The sequence below is a fragment of the Miniopterus schreibersii genome (assembly GCF_964146895.1).
Source record: "Miniopterus schreibersii genome assembly, chromosome: 6".
NCBI lineage: Eukaryota > Metazoa > Chordata > Mammalia > Chiroptera > Miniopteridae > Miniopterus > Miniopterus schreibersii.
The window spans coordinates 86,254,079-86,272,377 of record NC_138107.1 but is presented as its reverse complement, the minus strand read 5'-3'; the positions used below and the strand labels follow the sequence as shown (position 1 = coordinate 86,272,377).

General features: G+C 42.4%; 1 protein-coding gene across 3 annotated transcripts in view; it reads right to left on the bottom strand.

Annotated features, from left to right (window-relative positions):
* Positions 1 to 18,299, bottom strand: part of TULP4 (TUB like protein 4) — a 99,190-nt gene that overhangs the window by 53,176 nt on the left and 27,715 nt on the right. For 2 of the 3 annotated variants that reach the window (XM_081139603.1, XM_081139604.1), the window contains exon 2: positions 3,958 to 4,086. In XM_081139603.1, coding sequence (XP_080995729.1) covers positions 3,958 to 4,086 — 129 coding nt within the window. Of the gene's footprint in view, positions 1 to 3,957; positions 4,087 to 18,299 lie in introns of those variants that run through there. The other variant, XM_081139605.1, reaches the window with a different exon arrangement.

Here is an 18,299-nt window from a genome sequence, read left to right as displayed (position 1 = left end):
CCACAAGATACTGTTTCAGGTGTACACAGCCACTGCTCCTTTGACCAGTGACTCATCACTACCAGAATGTGAAGTTCTTTACTCAGATAAAATCTAACTTCAATACAATTAAAAGCAATCAAACCCCCCTGTGCTTAATGACGACAACTAATCGATGGGTTCTGATATGTGTAGAATCAGAGTTTCCAAAAAGTAAAATTATATAAAAATATAAATCAGATCACAAGATATAATGATTACTTTAGTAGAGCCTAGGCAGCACATGAATTTGTGAGATTCTAGGTGCTTCCAGATGTTCTAAGGTCCATGTAAGCTCATTCACTTCCAGGTCTGAATTCATTCTTCCTTTCTTTTCTCTAACATGCCATTTGTACCAAACTCTAAATGACAAGAAAAGCTGAGGAATATGGTGGTGGCAGAGACCACACAGCTGCTATATGGACATGACAGAAGGATCCCCCCTTGGACAGGCTGCCAGTCAGAAGAAAATGATATGGCAATAGCTCTACTTGGCGGCTGAGGCTGGAGCTCTTTCGTATAGTGCTGAGCTTTAACAAATAGCCAGAAGGGTTTATTCAGGAACCACAAATAACTGGAATTAGGGACACAGCGCTAAGGCCGAGCCACAAGAACAGCGCAACAAAGGAGAGAGACGCGCTCCGGCTCCGGAGGGGCCGTTGTAAACAGATTCCATTGGAGGAACAGAGTTCCAAGTGCAGTGACTTCTCATTGGCTGAGCTGTGGCAGCCTCCCATTGGCTGAGCTGTTACTGGGCGAGGAGGAACCTTTCCTTCCTCCCGCAAGGTAGTCACGTGGTATCACCTGCTGTGGGAGACGCAGGTGCCTCTTCCTGTGGGGTCGGCCCTGCGCTTGCGTGAGACACCCGGGAAAGTTCTCGCCTCCAGGCTGCATTTTAAAGGAGGTGCTGTTTATTACTTTTCACATTTCCCCCTATTGATCAAGATCTTTCTTCAAAAGCATTGCTGATCAAGAGTCAGGTTTTTCCAGATTCAGTGGCCTTTTGTCTCTTGATGCCAAGAAGCACCTTTCCTGGGTGTTCTGTGCCCTGTCAGAAGGGACGTACACAGACTGGCAACCTACTGTACGAGAAGTAGAAGGGAGCTCTCACCCATCTTTCATCTAAAGTCTGTATCTTAGAGTAGAGAGTGGCAAAGGTACATTCAAAACTGAAAGAACTAAATAAGCACTGAGGAGTCACAATGCAGGAATAAAAACATAATGCAATTAAACAGTATTGTTACCTCCAAAAAAATGTTTGGAACAATGTATCTTATCAGTATACTATGAATTTCTGCTAAAAGAGAAAACAGTTCCTTGCCGGGGAATTAGACAGCGTTATAGAGCGTTTGGGATTCAACCTGGGTTCAATTCTGGCTTTAACACCCTTGAACTTTTGTGGGCAAGTTACTGAACCTCCCTGACCCCCCTCCCCATTAACTGAGAATAACATCTTCTTAAAAGGTTCCTGTGGAGACTGAGAGACAACACCTGAAAAAGACAAGCCCTGAGTTGGCATTCATAGCCCCCTTTTGCTTTATTTTTCTGGGTAACACTTTAAAAACCTCTTGCCACCCAACTGAAAATACGTCTCACCTGACCACTGGGCCTTCCTAGGGAAAAGAGCTCACACTTTGGTAGATAGGAGAATTATAGCACTTTAGACCCTTATGGACAAATTCAGAGAAGTCTCTACTTTACAGAAAGCCATGAAGAGTTGCAGCCTCAAAGCCCGAGGCTACTCTTTGGAGATGACATTATGGATACTATTTCAGGGCAGGCAGGCTCTGTGCTCAGGTACTATGAGTTAAGAGCCACTCATAATTCTATAGAGACTCTTAACAACTGTGGAGACTATCATATGCAGACAGTGCTATAAGCACTTTCCATATTTAGTCTTATTTAGTTACACTGATCCTCTGAGGCAGGTATCATTAGAGTCCCCATTGCAGATGAGGAAACTGAGGCACAGATAAGTATTTCCCATTAAGAAGTCATCGAGTGAGATTCGTGGCATGTGTGGTCTGACTCCAAAGATCATGCTCTTGACCACGACATCCCCCCCAGGTGACATGAACTTCTCATAGTCACGGAGATTTCCATATCTGCAGCTCCATTCGGAAGTCTAATTAGTCACCGGGTAGGTTCTACCTCTTCTTTTTCACCCTATGGAGGTATGCAAGAAACTGGTATTTGTTACCAGTGAGATGACCTCAGTTCTTGTCTTCTTGAAGGAAAGATTTCAGTCAAGAGACAAAGTACAGCAAAGCCAGCAAGAATTTATTGTCTGCAGCAAAAACATTCAGGACAGTGAAATAAGGAAGGGCATAGAAGCAGCAACAGGAGAGCCTAGGCTGAGTTGCTTTAGCTCACTGGGAAGTCAGAGAAAAGTGGGCCTTAGAGACAGGTTCAGGGGGTTAAGCCCAGGAGGAGCTGCCACTGCCCACTGCTCTCTTGGCTGCGAGTCTCTCGTGGGGGAAAAAATGGGGGAAGGGAATGGCTTGGGCATGGTATCTCTCTTTCCCTCCCTCCCTCTCTCTCAGGAGGGATCTTAAAGGAGGTCTCAAGGGAGGATCTCAATAGTATATTCAGCTTTCCAGGTGTGCTCTTTCAGGGTCCTGGTCTCCACTGATTGGCTGGCACCAGGGCAGGGGGTCATTAGTTAACGCAGCTGGTCCTGAGGCGGCCAGGGCGCCACTTGTCTGGTTTTGCTGCTTTTCTGGGCCTGGAGCTGAAATACAGCTAAGGCCTAGGTGTTATCCTTAAGGAGAAAAGGTCAGGGGTCTAAATCGCATGGCAAGCGATATGCTACAGGAGGAAAGGTCACCCTGGGGGCGAGGTCCTTGTTTTCTCAGTTTTGTCTTTTGCTAGGCATCTGGGGCTTTTCCCCCTGCTGACCTTTTGTACCTGGCCCATCACCCTTGCTCCACTCCTGTCTGTCTAACTGCCTACTACAATTTGGCCTTTTCAGAGTCAGACAAATTATTACATTTAGCTTACCAAATAAATAACTCACAAAGGAAATTTGATTTTTACCCAGAAGTAGACTTGTCTTCTGTGATGACATCTTATAAAGATCCTCTAATAAGGATCTGCTAACAATATCTTCGCCCCTTGCAATTTTATGTCACTTCACTATCTCTATCTTTCAAACTTGGGGAGCTCACAGGGAAACCATCCTAGGAGAGATGAATAGTCTAAGAAATGCCCCATCAACACAGGTCCCCTGAGGATTCAGTTCTGAAGCCCTAGTTTTGTTAAATCCCTGGGATGGGACATGTGTCCTTAGATACAGGAGAAGAGGAGCTCCATCCAGCCCATCGTCACGTGGGAGGACAAGCAGAGCTATCCCATGAGCCAGAAGAATCTATGGAGTGGGTTTCAAAAATAGCACAGCTCAGCAGGGCATCCCTGGAGCAATTGTTTTCCTCTGAGAGAGACAAATTTGTATCAGAAAGGAAGAGCTGAGGGAGGAACAGGTGGCCATGCTAACTGCAACCTGATAGAACAAAGTGTTAAAAACTCAGCATGGTGAGTGGGCTGTGAGAGGCATCACGTGGCGCCCCCTGGGAGAGAGCCAGGAAGATTACAACACAGGGAAAATACCTTGTGAAAGAGAGCAAAAAAGTGATATGCTAGAAGTACTTCAGAGGATCCAAATTTAACATGCAATCACAACACTGAATATAAAAATTATTTCACAGATCTAATTAGAGCTCTAAAGCCTGGAGCGTTCTCATAAGAGTAGCACAGTTGAAGAGAAGTATGATCTTTCTCTTTTTATCTAGTGATATACTCATGAAGCATGACAAGTAGGGTTCTAGTTTCATTTATTTCTACTCCACCTATTTCTGGAAAGAGTTTTCATTTGCTCTGGAACACATGGTCTGTGCTGTGTTTCCAGCAGTCTTTCCCTGGAAGAGGTTCCAGCCCACTCACCTGAGCCCCTCGGTCGTTGACCAGTTCCACAGACCATCTTCCTTCATACTGAATCCACACAAATATCCCTCCATCTGCGTCACACGTGGCCAGCTTCTGGTATGGCTCATTCCACCTTACCAGCACAACCTAGAAAACAACCAAGAAGATATTTACCACGGGAATGAACCAGTGGGCCAGGATTATGCCGACAAGGAGATTCAACTTCAGAACTAAACAGAATGCATAGTTAAAGGAAAAGGCTGGGGAGGCTGTGGGGATTAGTGGAGGGGACTGAGCACAGCCCATACACTGGCAGTCACAGGAAAGCCATAAAAGGTTTTCCTGAGAAACAGCAGACACCTGAGCAAATGATAAACTACAGCATGAAAATGTCCATCGCTATGAAAACAGGACCCAGAGGCCATCCTGCCTCTCACAGGTGTGAGGAGCTCTCATCTGACGGTCCTGTATGATGGAAAAACAATCTTCACAAAATCTATTGTGTGTCTGAATCAGAGTATTATTTATTTAGTGCAAAAAACGGAAAGGATGAGGCCTATTTAATTTCATTTTCCTCCCAATGTTAAATTTTCTGTATCTTTTCTACATTTTTATTTTCAAATAGTTCAGCATCTAAACATGGCCAATTTGGAAAACACACATTTAAAATATCTAAGTTGTTTAGGATTTATCACAGAGGAAATAGGAAGAAATTCTAAGTTTCAAAATGTTTGAGTACAAAATTTTAATTTTCAAATTTGAAAAATTCTGAACCCGGATAACAACTTTCATCTTTCTCAACCATCACTCCCTCATCTAAAAGTCAGACCCTCTGGTAGGTGGTTTGTGGAATTAGGTAAATGCCTGAGGGCAGCCCTCATAGAGCCCTGTAAGGACACAGGGCTAGTGATCCCTGGAGCCCAGGAGCCACAAGACCAACTCCCCTGCATTCACTGTGATGAATATTCTCTGAGTGTCACCTGACTGGCCCATGCTGGTGATCATGTCGACATTCAGCTCATACTTAGGTTCCTGCTGTGTGATGCTGTGACCAATACAAAGTTGGAGAAGAGTGAGCCCTGCTCTTGGGCAAAGTGCAGCTGGGAGCCAGAACATCCACGAACATGTGGATATATACTGACGTGTATCTGTCAAACTAAGACTATCATTAACCAGCAAGAGCATGCCTGATGTTCATAAGGAAGCTTTGAATCCCGTCTCCTCCCTGGGCTTTGTGCCTAATAAATTAATAACCCCTGTGAACCTGTGGCACCTGTGTAAATGGTCTCCAAATTCTTGTACAGTTGACCCTTGAACAATGAGGGGGCTAGGAGCACTGACCCCACTCGCAGCCAAAAACCCACCTATACCTTTTAATTCCCCAAAAACTTAACTCCAGCTATCCATCAGCTTCCATGAGGGACTGGTTCCAGGACCGCTATAAATACCAAAATCTGCAGATGCTCAAAGCCCCTACATAAAATAGCACAGATCAATACCTAGAGTTAGCCATCCGTATCTGCAGTTGGTGGACTCCATGGATGCAAAACCTGGGGGATACAATGAGCTATTTTTTATTCAAAAACAACCACTTATAAGTGGATCCATGCGGTTCAAGCCCATGTTGTTCAAGGTTCAACTGTACAATGACAAACTGTCAAGGACCTCCACAACAACCAGACCCCTCCCTCATGCCCACCTGTGTCCAAAACACACTTGATTTTAAGTTCTTAAGTTTGTTTTCAAGGCACCAGAAAGCTAGAAGCGGCCCCCAGCCTGGGTCCACCACACTTAGTGGTAATTAGCATTAGTTATAAAATGCGTAATAAAATCCTCAAATTTTCTAAGAGGAATGAATTCTTACCCACTTAAAATGTAAGGATATTGTAGCTTTAACACACACACACACACACACACACACACACACACACACACACACACACACACAGAAAAACCTCTGCAAAAATCAGAGAGCTGTGAGGTTGCCATCTTGAGACATGGCAAACACCAGTCAAATCTAACCTAGTTGATGGTTCCCACGCCACCTCACTCTGGTCCCAGCTCTGCCTGTGCATTGCTTACACGACCCACTGTGTGCATGGTAACTGTCACTGCACAGACACTCTCCCTACTGAATTGTGTTTCCTGAGGAAAGGGACAGAGTCATGATCATCTCTGAATACTGACAAAGTTAGTTTGAATATATTGTGCCAAAGAATAACACATAATTAGAAGTTACAATCCTTAATCTGTTATATCTTCGAACTATTAAAAGATTATTGAAAACTATTTCAAACAGGTTATTTTCAATTCCCAAAGGCATTTTAACAACAGCTAACTGCCTGCCTGCCTATTACAAACTGTTAGGTGCTAAGACATCTTTGTCTTTGTAGAGTTTGGTTCACTAAATGGACATAATTTAGTGCTCCATCTGCAATTAGAGGCTTACGAACACACACAGGAGGGCCCTCATCACAGGTGGATGGGGGACAACAAATCCAGATTCACTGACGGACACCAGAATGGCTGCCACAAGACAAAATATGACCAATAACGTGATATTCACTGCTGATCAGTTTTGAATTCTTAGGTTAACATAGTGACCATTCATCTACTATGACCTTCCTTATAAAGTAGTATTTGGTGACAAGGTATCATATTTGAGAGAATAAAGGTTAGTCACATTTTCTATACTTTCGCCTTTTTGCTTTAACATCCAGGTGTGGTTGCATATTTGGTTCACATCAATAATCAAACCCCTTTTCTTCATGACAACAGCCAGCACAGCCACAGCATGACACAAACTCTGAAGAACAGAGGCAACAAATATTGTCAAATTATTTCTAACATCACAGATTTCTTGGTCTTATGAAAACACAGTGGTAGTTGTTAGATAAACAAAAAGTTCACAGACTCAATCGAATCCTTTTGTAATTCTTCATCAGTTTGAGATGCAACTATAAATGGAAACATAGTCCCCCACTTCTTTGCTGTGAGTTCTAACCAGTAAAACTAAGTGGGTAGGTCCCCTAAATTAGAGAAAGAAATCTTTCCAACGATTCTGGGTTTAAAAATAAAGCTAAACTGCTAATGTTGTTCCCCTGGATTAGTATTCTCATTTCCTCTCTCGTCTAGGTTACAGTTTGTAGCTGCCCACTTATCTCCCAGCAGTTTATTTCCTGTTCTCCGAATCCTTCGGTCTATTTGGCAACATCAAGACATACCAGAGTGTTGAGGAATTACCAACCAGCAGGCCAGCTGGGTTCTCAGTCGCCCAAACTATGTGGCCGAGTATAGGGTGCCCAGGTATTCTATGGCAGAACTTTCCTTCTGGGCTCAGGGTTATACTGGCACAGCAGCTCCCTGGTGTTTGGGGTGTTACCTGAAGAGCACGATCTTCTACTAAAAAGACAGAGGATAGGCTAAGCTTTGACCGGGGTCTTTGATTATTCAAAAAAAAGTCAGCCTGTTAACCTCTCTAATGTAAGATGTTCTGTCATTATAGGTATTGTCATCAATACACATTTATTGAGGATTATTAAAAGTAGAGAAATCTATCCTAAAAATATAGAGCAGATCTGCTGAAAGCCTATCTGGGCTGTAATCTAATGCCCTAGATAAATCACTTCACTTCCAACACTTAGAACTATTTTTAGAACAAAACTATGTCAGTTAACCCAAGTCAAGGATATTCATCTTTTCAAGCAAGAACCCTTCAAATGGTGTGGAAAAATATGAATATCATTTATATTTTATAGATATATACAGGAAACCACCTCAGTAAACAGCCAGTATCAATATTCAGAAATATTTCCCTCAACCTAAAGAATGTAATTCGATTCAATGCTAAGTACAAAGAGCTCTAGTAAAATTTGGTAAATCATTATTACCACTCAGTTCTTCTTATTCTGTAATTTATTAAGTGAAACAGCAATAACTTCAACTGTGCAAGAAAATAAAATGAGTGCCAGTTTTAGATATATTTTAGTATTAAAGAACCAAGAGCAACTGAATATAGAGACTGGAGGAAATTCAATGTGAACAGTGGTTTCCACATGGTGCCCACCAGCAGGAAGGTCTATGAAATGGCATGGCTGTGGGCAATAGCTGACCTGCTCCATGCCTCTCTCCTGGTCTGCTGGGGTTGGTGACAGTAGTGCATCCCTCTAGAGCTGTGAGGAGTATGAGAAAGGACCTTAGAACAATGACAGGCACACAGCATATGTTCAATCAATGAGAGCTCTGCATTATTTATTTGTGAGCTAAAACTTCCAGAATATAAGTATGGTTCAGCACAGTACTCACATCTACGGTTTCCTCTTTTGATAAATGATTTGAAAGATGGTCCCTTTTTCCAGACCCACCTCCTGTCACTTGCACTGCCCGCCCAACTCTGTACCTTAAAAATCAACATCCCCACACATTTTCTGCCACCTTTGGTTGAGAACATCCCTCTGGCCCTTGGCATCCGGTGGTGAAGGCTTCCCTAATGGTCCAGCCACTCTCTCCTGCCATTCCCATGGAACCCTCTTCACAGCTGGTACATGCATTCACTCTCTGCACTTACTCCCCCAAACCTCTGTTCTTCACCAGCCTGACAACTTCTTTGCTTTTGTGTTCTTGAGGCCCCAGCATTACACCAGGCACACAGTAGGCATTTGATGATCCTATTGTTTGGGAACACCTATTATGTATTTGTGAGGAATGCTCAAATGTTTTAAGATAAAATGTTCTTGTCTAGAACCTCTGAGCATCTAAAATGAACTATGAAAAATGTTCTGAGAAAACCAGAAAAAAATCTTGGGGAAGAAATAGGAGACATAAGCACAAATTATAAGAAGCCCTATGTTTACTACGAAAGAGAGCTTTCTAACAAGGGGTGCTGTCTGTCAACGCCAGGGTTGTCTCCAAAAGGAACCTGAACACTGGGAAGAGTTTAAGCAGAGGCAGCCAACTGCCAGGGGTGCCTGGAAGCAACTGATCTAACTAGGGGTTTTACTGGATTTGAACTAGAGGATCTCCATATTACCAGCCAACTCCAAAGGCTAAAAATCAAAATTACATGCGCTCTTGACATCAATGATGTTACAGCCTCAAAACAGAAAAAAAGAGAAAAAAGGGGGATCTTAAGCTTTTGTGCATTTACACATCTATCTACACTAAGTCTCCACTAAATTTGCTAAAGGGAAGGTTCAATTATTAAAGTGGTTAATCACTATTTTGATGAAAATTTTATATTTTAAATATTATAATAATCTTGCCAACCAGGTGTGTACTTTCATCATTTATACTTAATCTACTATATTAATTTTAGAGATGTTCCTCTTCAGTTGTCAGAGCAGTTAAGATAGCAGGATTCTCAGCATCCTGCTCTTTAAAAGCCCTGCCTCTTAGCTCAGTCAGTAAGTACATCAAGCATTTGATTAGGAAATGACATCACTCCAAACACATTGCTGCCTCTTCTGATCCATAGCCAAGTTTGTTTGACTACTAACTGAAAAAAAACCCTTAACTCCTCCTTGGACAACCCAACTATCATCCCAGCCCTGAAGCATGCCTCCCAGCTGAGTAAGCAGAGCAAAGCCAGGACAGGGACACCATTCTCAGCGGACAACAGCATGTCTGAGTTCCGGTCTGGGCTTTAGCACTCTACATCTTTATTCTGTCTGAAAAAAAATCAAGTTGGCCTAGATAATTTCCAAGGATCCTTCCAGCTCTAGTATTTTGACACTCTGGATGCTATCTGGTCAAGTACAACATGCCCATTCCCAAGTGCAATATCCTGCAAAGCTTAAATATCTACCACCCAAGCAAAACACCTAGCACATGGATCATGACATGCAATTATTTTCCGTTTCCTGTTGAATGGACCTACATGATACCTTAATCCAAATAAATGTAGTCATCTTCTCACTAACAGCTAAGTTCCTTATACCCTCTTCCCACAATTCCATTTCCTGTCATCATCTTTGCACACACTGTTTTTAAATGATTTCACATTTATGTATCTTGTATTTAATCTAAACCACAAACTCATGGGCACAGAGAACATCCTTCACCTCGCTTCTTTCCCCACATCACACGATCCTGTTGCTAGGAAAGAGTGGCTCCTGAATAAAGCTCTTAATAACCAATGGGGCTTCCTTAAGGAAACTGACAGGAGCGCTCCCTCAATGACACCAATGACTGAGCTTCAACAGAGGCCTTGGATAGTTTTCCTAAAGGCTTGTCTCAACCACAGAGGTCATTAGAGCTCCAAGAACTGGCACAGATTTCAGTTAGATGAGGAACGCTAAGGAAGAGATTCCTGACTTTCTCACTGGCAGCAGCTGCATGAAGACAAGTGTTAGCTGCTGTTGGCTGCTCAGTCTGGTGGCACAGCAGTGACAGATCACACGCAGAGGACCACCTTCTATGTGCAAACTGCAGCTGAGTTGACCTCCCACAGGAAGCTTTTCCTGGCAGGATAGTCCATGCCCCTGGTCCACACCCCCACTTCTCAGTCGCCCCCCAACTCACCTGTAGCCCCCGCATGCACACTGTGCTGGAACCCTTAGTATTTCCAGTACCTGGCACAGCCCTACCCCAAGGACAATGCTCAGCTGTTGTGTGAACTGATGGAAGTGGAAAAGAGAAGAGCACATGAACAGAGTCACAGATTAGTTTTTTCTTTTATTCAGTTGGCAGTTAGTGCTGACCATGGTTACTGTTTCAAAATTATTTGTACCACAAAAATTGAGTAAAGAATGCCTGTGACAAAACAGAAATGAAGACGGTGTATTCTGTACAGAAAAATCATACTAAAATTAACTGAACTTTCTTTCACTTCTCAGTTAAAAGGGGGGGAGACATTGGCATTTTAAAATTATTGCTGGAGCCCTGGCTGGTGTGGCTCAGTGGTTAGAGCGTTGGCCAGTGCACTGAAGGGTCTTGGGTTCGATTCCCAGTCAAGGGCATGTACCTAGGCTGCAGGTTCCATCCCCACCCCTTTTGGGAGGCAACCAATCGATGTGTGTCTCTCACATCGACGTTTCTCTCTCTCACCTCCTCCCTTCCTCCCTCCCACTCTAAAAATCAACGGAAAAAATATCCTCAGTTGAGGATTAACAACAACAACAAATTATTGCTGAAGTATCCATGATACCTTAAAAACACTGTACATTTGGCTACATTTCAGTTTTTAAAGACATCTTATTAGGAAGATAATACCATATGGAAGGGATGAGTCATCTACGGGAGGTCAACTCAGAACTAGATTTTAGCTTGCCCCCATAATATCCATGGGGAACCTTCCTAACTTTCTCATCAGTCAGGGAGCATTTTGCATAGACAATGACATACACCAAAGTTGTATCTAACACCTTTCCATGACTTATCTGTAGAGCTACCACTATGACTCAGGCTCCTAAAAATTAGTCCAGAATACCACAATGCTTTTGAGTGATTAATTTCAGCCACACTGGGAAATAGACTGAGACACTTTTACAAAAATCATATGATCACTCAGAATTATAAAGAAGTCATATACATCTAAAAAAAATGAAACAAAAGAATAGAGTGACGGGGTGTAGTCTGCACCTACTAGGAGGATGCCTATGTGCAGTAAAAGTTAGAAGACAAGCACCTGAAATGTAATAAATGAGAAGGCCCAGCTCAGGTAAACTACAGACTGAGGATGAGTCTCCAAGTCCAGGAGAGCTGACTCTGCCCAATGCTGTGAAGGCCTCGCCCACACCCTAGGCCCAGGGCTTCACTCCACAAGGGGACCCTGGAGCGCCACCAAATGAGAGGCCCAGCACAGCTCTGTCTTTGTCACACACCACTGTCTAATATTTACTTTTTTTTACTTCTTAGGTTGTGGGACATGTCACACTCAAGACCCAGAACATAGTCAACAGGTAAAAGTAAACAGTGCAAGCGCACACGGTCACTATTTTATGCTACTACTACTTGTTTGTTTCCAGGGGAAAACTGGTCAACCTGGAACCACCTTCAGGTTTTCTCAATCAAGGGACCTTACTGAGACCTTATTTTCTGCCACACTGTATACAGTCACACTGTCCCATCAACGGCTCTGTGTTAGGAACCAAATTGTCATTGTTCTTTTTAAGTTATACAACACACAGAAATACACAAAATCAATACAAACTATGAGAGCAAAAAACCCAGCTATATTTCCTATCAAATTCAATTATGATTCTTTCATACTTGAAAAGGCTAGAAGTGAAATTCTGCATTAGCAAAATTATTACCAGGACCATTGAAGTCATTTCTAATAACACAATTATTCACTCAAGTACTGGTTTGGCTAGACTACACATTTAACAGGCAAATGACACTGGGCAGCACCCCAATTAAAATGGAGGAGCCTGGGGTACTTTACATTTATTGAGCATTTACCCTCTGCCAGACACCTTGTTGGAGCCAGAGAGACAGCTAAGTATGGCACTTGGCTCGCCCACCCAGAAGGGCTGGGGGGTTTGGGGCAGGGGTGGACCGGAACAGACAGGTTAAGTAATTACACAAAAATGAGCTCTGCTTGAGTCTAGGAATGTAAGCAGAGAGCCTGGAAGCAGTGCAGAAAGAGAGTAAGAGGAGGCTTCCTGAGTCACAAGTCTCTGCAAGAAAGGAATTTTCAGATGTCCCCACACACCACAGCCAGGGGAACTTTAGCACTCCCTGCTAACACACTAATTATCTAGAATCCCTTCAACAGACAAACAGCTCCTATTCTGCTCAGCATTCCTTTTTAGAGTGAAAATTGGGGTGGGCTTATTAATAGCTGTAAACAGAAAATTATAATTACATGTTCCCTAACATATGTAACACTCAGGATTCCCTCCTAAAAATATTTAAGTGTTTAATTTCCTGTGTACAGTTGATCCTTAAACAACACAGGGTTAGGGGTCCCTACCCCACACACAATTAAAAATCCTCATATAACTTCTGACTGTCCAAAATCTTAGCTACAAATAGCCTACTGTTAACTGTGTTACTGATAACATAAAAGTTGATTAACACATATTCTTCATGGTCAATATATTATATACTGTAATAAGCTAGAGAAAAAAAATGTTATTTAGAAAATTATGAGAAAATAAATTTGCAGTATTTATTGAAAAAACCTGCATGTAAGTAGATGCCTACAGTTCAAACCTGCATTGTTCAAGGGTCAACTGTTTATGTGCTTCTGCAGCATAACTTTGAAAGGTTAAGGCCAGTGGTACACGGGAGGCTAAATAGCCATCTCAGATGGTAAATAAAGAAAAACTGAATTTATTTAAAAAAAGGGGGTGGAGGATGGGGATATCCAAAGGGAAGGGCTACACAGCACTGAGTCAAAGGGTACTGGGTCCATGATGGCGGCAAAAATATACTTAGGACAGTGAAACAAGGAAGGTACACAGAAGTAACAGGAGAGCGTAGGCTGCGCTGCTTTGGCTCACTGAGAAGTCAGAGAGGGGGCCTTGGGGGCATTTTCAGGGGGTTTGTCTGGGACGGGCTGCTGCTGCCCATTGCTCCCCTGGTTGCAAGTCCCATGGTGTCCCCTTGGAGAGAGGAAGGGAGGAGGAGATGGCACTGGCGTGCTCCCCTGGTGGGGAATGTGCACTGGGTCCTGAGCATATTTCTCTCTTTCTTACAGATGGAAATCTTAGGGGAGGCCTCAGGGGAGGGTCTCAATAGAATATTCATCAGCTTTCCAAGTGTGCTCTTTCAGGGTCGTGGTCTCCACTGATTGGTCAGTGCCAGGGTAGGGGGGTCATTAGTCAATGTAAGCTGGTCCTGAGGCAGCCAGGGCACCACTTGTCTGGTTTTGCTGCTTTTCTGGGCCTGAAGCTGAAATACAACTGAGACCTAGATGTTATCTTCAGGGAGGAACTGCTCAGGGGTCCAAACCACAGGACCAGCGATATGCTGGGGGAGGACAGGTTATCCTGGGAACAAGGTTCTTGTTTTCCCAGTTTTGCCCCGTGCTAGGCATCAGGGGCTTTCTGCCATGGTGGGTTTTTGTACCCGGCCCATTGTCCTTGCTCTGCTCATGTCTTTATAACAAACTTAACATTGGCTCTCAGTCAATAACCTGAATTACCTGAAATATATTTTGAATTATTTTATAACCTAAATTCAATTTTAACAACTATTTGCATTTAGTTGTATGTCACTATTTATTAAAGGTCAACCTTTTTCCACTTTGCTGAAGGATCCATTATCCCATCCCGCACATATCTGCATCCTGCTGACAGATGCATACATAACATTCTTTTTGAAGGAAATTATCAAAGGCAGCTTGGATGGTCAAAGAATTCAGCAACTTCTAAACTGTAAAAACAAGAGTGAATTCTATTCCATCATGAGTACTCTTTAAGAAAATGGGACACATGGCCACACTGAGTCTCAGTTTCCTCATCTATAAAACAGGGGAACAGCACCTAATCGACAGGACTACTGCAAAGAGAAAAACTTCTAAAAAGAGTAATAACCATTCATTCTGAGCTTACTACTGCTGGGCTCTCCACGGGTATCATCTCATTTAATCCTCATGCAAAACCTCTATAAGGTAATTAGGACCCTCCCATCTAAAGATAGGAAACTGCAGTTTAGAGGTGTTCATCAATCTGTCCCAAACCTTACAGCAAGTGGGGACAGAGCCAGAAATGACTTTGGTTGTTGGTTAGACTCCAAAGTTCATCTTATACCATACACAACATTTAATTCAAAATAAACTGAAGACTTAAATGTAAAACCTAAAACTATAAAACTCCTAGAAGAAAACAGAGGCAAGTAAAGCTCCTTGACATTGGTCTTGGCAATGATTTTTTTTTTTGATCTGAATCCAAAAGTAAAGGCAACAAAAGCAAAATAAACAAGTGGGACTACGTCAAACTAAAAAGCTTCTACACAGCAAAGGAAGGAAGGGAGGGAGGGAGGGAGGGAGGAAGGAAGGGAGGGAGGGAGGGAGGGAGGGAGGGAGGGAAGGGGGGGAGAGAGAAATAAATAAATAAATAAACAAATCAACAAAATGAAAAGACAACCTACTGAATGGGATAAAACATTTGCAAATCATGTATCTGATAAGGGGTTAATATCTAAAATACATAAAGGACTCACACAACTCATTAGCAAAAAAACAATTTCCAAGTTATAAAACAGTTACGGAGATGTAATAATGTACAGTGTGGTGACTACAGTTTATGACTGTATTGCATATTTGAAAGTTGCTGAGATCTTAAATGTCCTCATCACAAGAAAAAATTTCTTGTAACTACATGTGGTGATGGATGTTAACTAGACTTATTATGACTATTTCACAACATATACAAATATAGAATCATTATGTTGTATACCTGAAGAAGACAGGAGGCCTTTGGCTAGTGTGTCAGGGACACTAGGTACCTGTGAAGTCCCCTGACAGGGTTCAGCATACGCTACCCCCAAATATGCCACACGCTGGCATATTGAATATTTTAAACTTAGAGGAATTTGAGAAATGACAGGTGCAGGAAGGATTCCTTCCTCCCTGAAACAGGACATAAGACCCCCATGAGAAGGCCCCACCTGTACCCGGAGGAAAGGAGCATCCTTATCTCTGAAGACAAGGAACGAGGGAGAAGTCTGAGCGGACAGGACCTGCTGACTTTTCCCCAGTAACTACCCTCAGCACGGGGCCCTTTTGTCCTACTACGTTTTCCTGCACTTCCCACTCTTCATCAAACCCACCATAAAAGCACTCAAGTTGAACCACATCTTCAGCTTTCATTTCCTTGCGCATGCTTTCCTATCATCTAAAAATTATATTAATAAAATATGTATGCTTTTCTCTTGTTGATCTGTCTTTTGTGAAGAGACCCCGCTGAGAACTTAAGATGGATAGAGCAAAGATACTCGCCATCCCCCCCCCCCCACTGGACTGCTGGAGCCCGAAGAGTAGGACCCAGCACAAACCTAACACTTGCTAGTTTTCTGGGTTTGGATCTGCCCTTGCTGCTCTGCAGAACATCTATATCTATCTTTCTGACTTTTAGAATTTGACTTTCAAATTTTCATGACAGTTCTCCTGTAGTACACTGCTTCCATGAAAAAACAGAACGCCATCAGTATATTTTATAAAAACAAAACCAACCTATTCTTGATTGCTAGGAGGACAGAATTCACTCTAACAGAACACCGATTTTCAACCTTTTTGATTTCATGGCATATAAACTAATGACTAAAATTCTGTGGCACACCAAAAAATATTTTTTTTGCCAATCTGACAAAAAATAGGTATACTTTTTATTTATTCATACCAGGCAGCTATTGTTGTCTTGGATGTTGTCATTTTTTTATGTAACAACCTAAGAGAAAATAGGTCAGTGCCCCTAACTAAAGAGTCAGGTATTGCATGTTTTAAAAATTCTTGTGCACACCAGTTGAAAATTGCTATAACAGAAGCAATATTATAGTTCCACTCGGCCTGAGGAATAGGTGAATTCGTTGTGCAGGTGAAGACATGGGCTGATACTACTAATCAATCAAGAGGGGGCTATTTTTACTGCAGCAACAATGCCCCAGATCTCACAAGTTTCTCTCTTGATCATGCTTCATGCCCATGTGGGTGAGCGGGGCTCCGTTCCACACTGTCTTCATCGGATGCCATACCATCACCAACCGCAGGCAGGAAGAGGGGGTATAGGAAAGGAGGGCCTTTCAAGGTGGTGCACATATTTCATTGGACAAGGTGAGTTAACTGAAAACATCTAATTTGAAGGGAAAGAAGGGCGATCCTACCATGCCCCTGGAAGAAGGGGAACGAGAGAAGTCTGGAGAACAGGAGAAGGTCTAGTACCAGCGCAGCAACCATGCCCTGTTGGCCCAATTCCAGCAGGACCCTCTGACTCAGGCCTGGGCTGATCTGTGTCCCTTGGGGTTACTCTGAGACAGAAATGCTCATACTTGGGCCGTTCCCAGAAAGTCTGTCAAATGAATAGCACTCTTGCTTCTGGGGCTCTTCCGGGACTCCTTCCCACAGATTATCCACTTGGTTGTCAGTTTCCACCTAAAATTCATCTTACTGTTAAAAATTTCTCTCCTGCTGAGCAAACACAGTCTCACTTTTCATAATTACATCCGTTCTTCAATCCCATCACGATCCACTTCCCTCAATCCCTAGTTAATGTGATGTAAAAATAGTGCAGCCAGAAGCCTCACCACCTCCGGCTGTGCTCCTGCCAGACAGACAGAAAGCAGGCTCATCCCATTTCTCCAGGGTTCTGAATGCCTGTGCTTAAGAAAAAGGCATGTGCATTTCTTGTAGGAAAGTTTAAAAAAGTTAGTTTTTAAAAAAAGAAAAAAAAAACACCCTCTCCTACTTGTGACTGTTTAAATGAGACATCTTAAGTTATATTACAGTGTACGTGCATGTGTGTATAGAAAAGCAGTCTGCAAGGAGCTACCCCAGTGTAAACAACGGTTATAGCTCTAGGAGATGGGATTACAACAGATTTTTATATCCTTCTTGTTGCACATTTTTTACAAAATAAATATATTACTTATATAATACATATATATGATTACATAAAAATTAGAGAAGACATATTAAATTTGGTCCCTGCAGTATAGTTCCAAAGGATTTATTTCATAATAATAAACTCCTTTTGTATATATTATCTCTTCAACTCTACCTTTTAAAAGTATTGCACCTGATGTAAAGAAAGCAAAAGTTGATTATCACAGTATTTACTTGATTTGTAAAAATGAACCTCTCTCAAAGCCATGAAGAGTTAAGCTTTCTGTAAATGTTCCTTAATCACCTGAGTTGCCTAAAAGCAAAGATGATTCTTGCCAAGAACAAGCAAGTGATGAAGTCAGTGTGAGAGCAAAAAGGGGAGAGAGAATTGGGGCTCTGTTCTTCACATGACAGAAGTGACAGGATGGGCTGGAGGGAGAGGGACTATCAATGAGAGTGATACTACTACTACTAGAGCCAACATTCACTGGGGCCAATACTGTGCTTGACTCTCTAACAGTATTACATGCATCTTCTCATTTAACTCTGAGGATTACTCTACTAGTAAGAAGTATTATCTCTACTTTTATCAATGAAAAAGTGGAGGCACAGAAAGATTTCATAATTTGCCCAAGGTCTCATAGCTGCAGTGGCCGGAGCCACAATGAGAAGTTAGCAGTAGAGTCAAGACCCAGCTCTATATACCTCACCCACATCACATTTCAGATCAACTCCAGAAGGAATGAGTACAGTATAGAAATATCAAACACAGCACATCAGCAGAAAGCAGAACAATACAGGCACAACATCTTTGAAAACTAACAATTTTCTAAGCTTTGAGGCAACAGGAGAAAAATCAAAGAACAGCAGACTC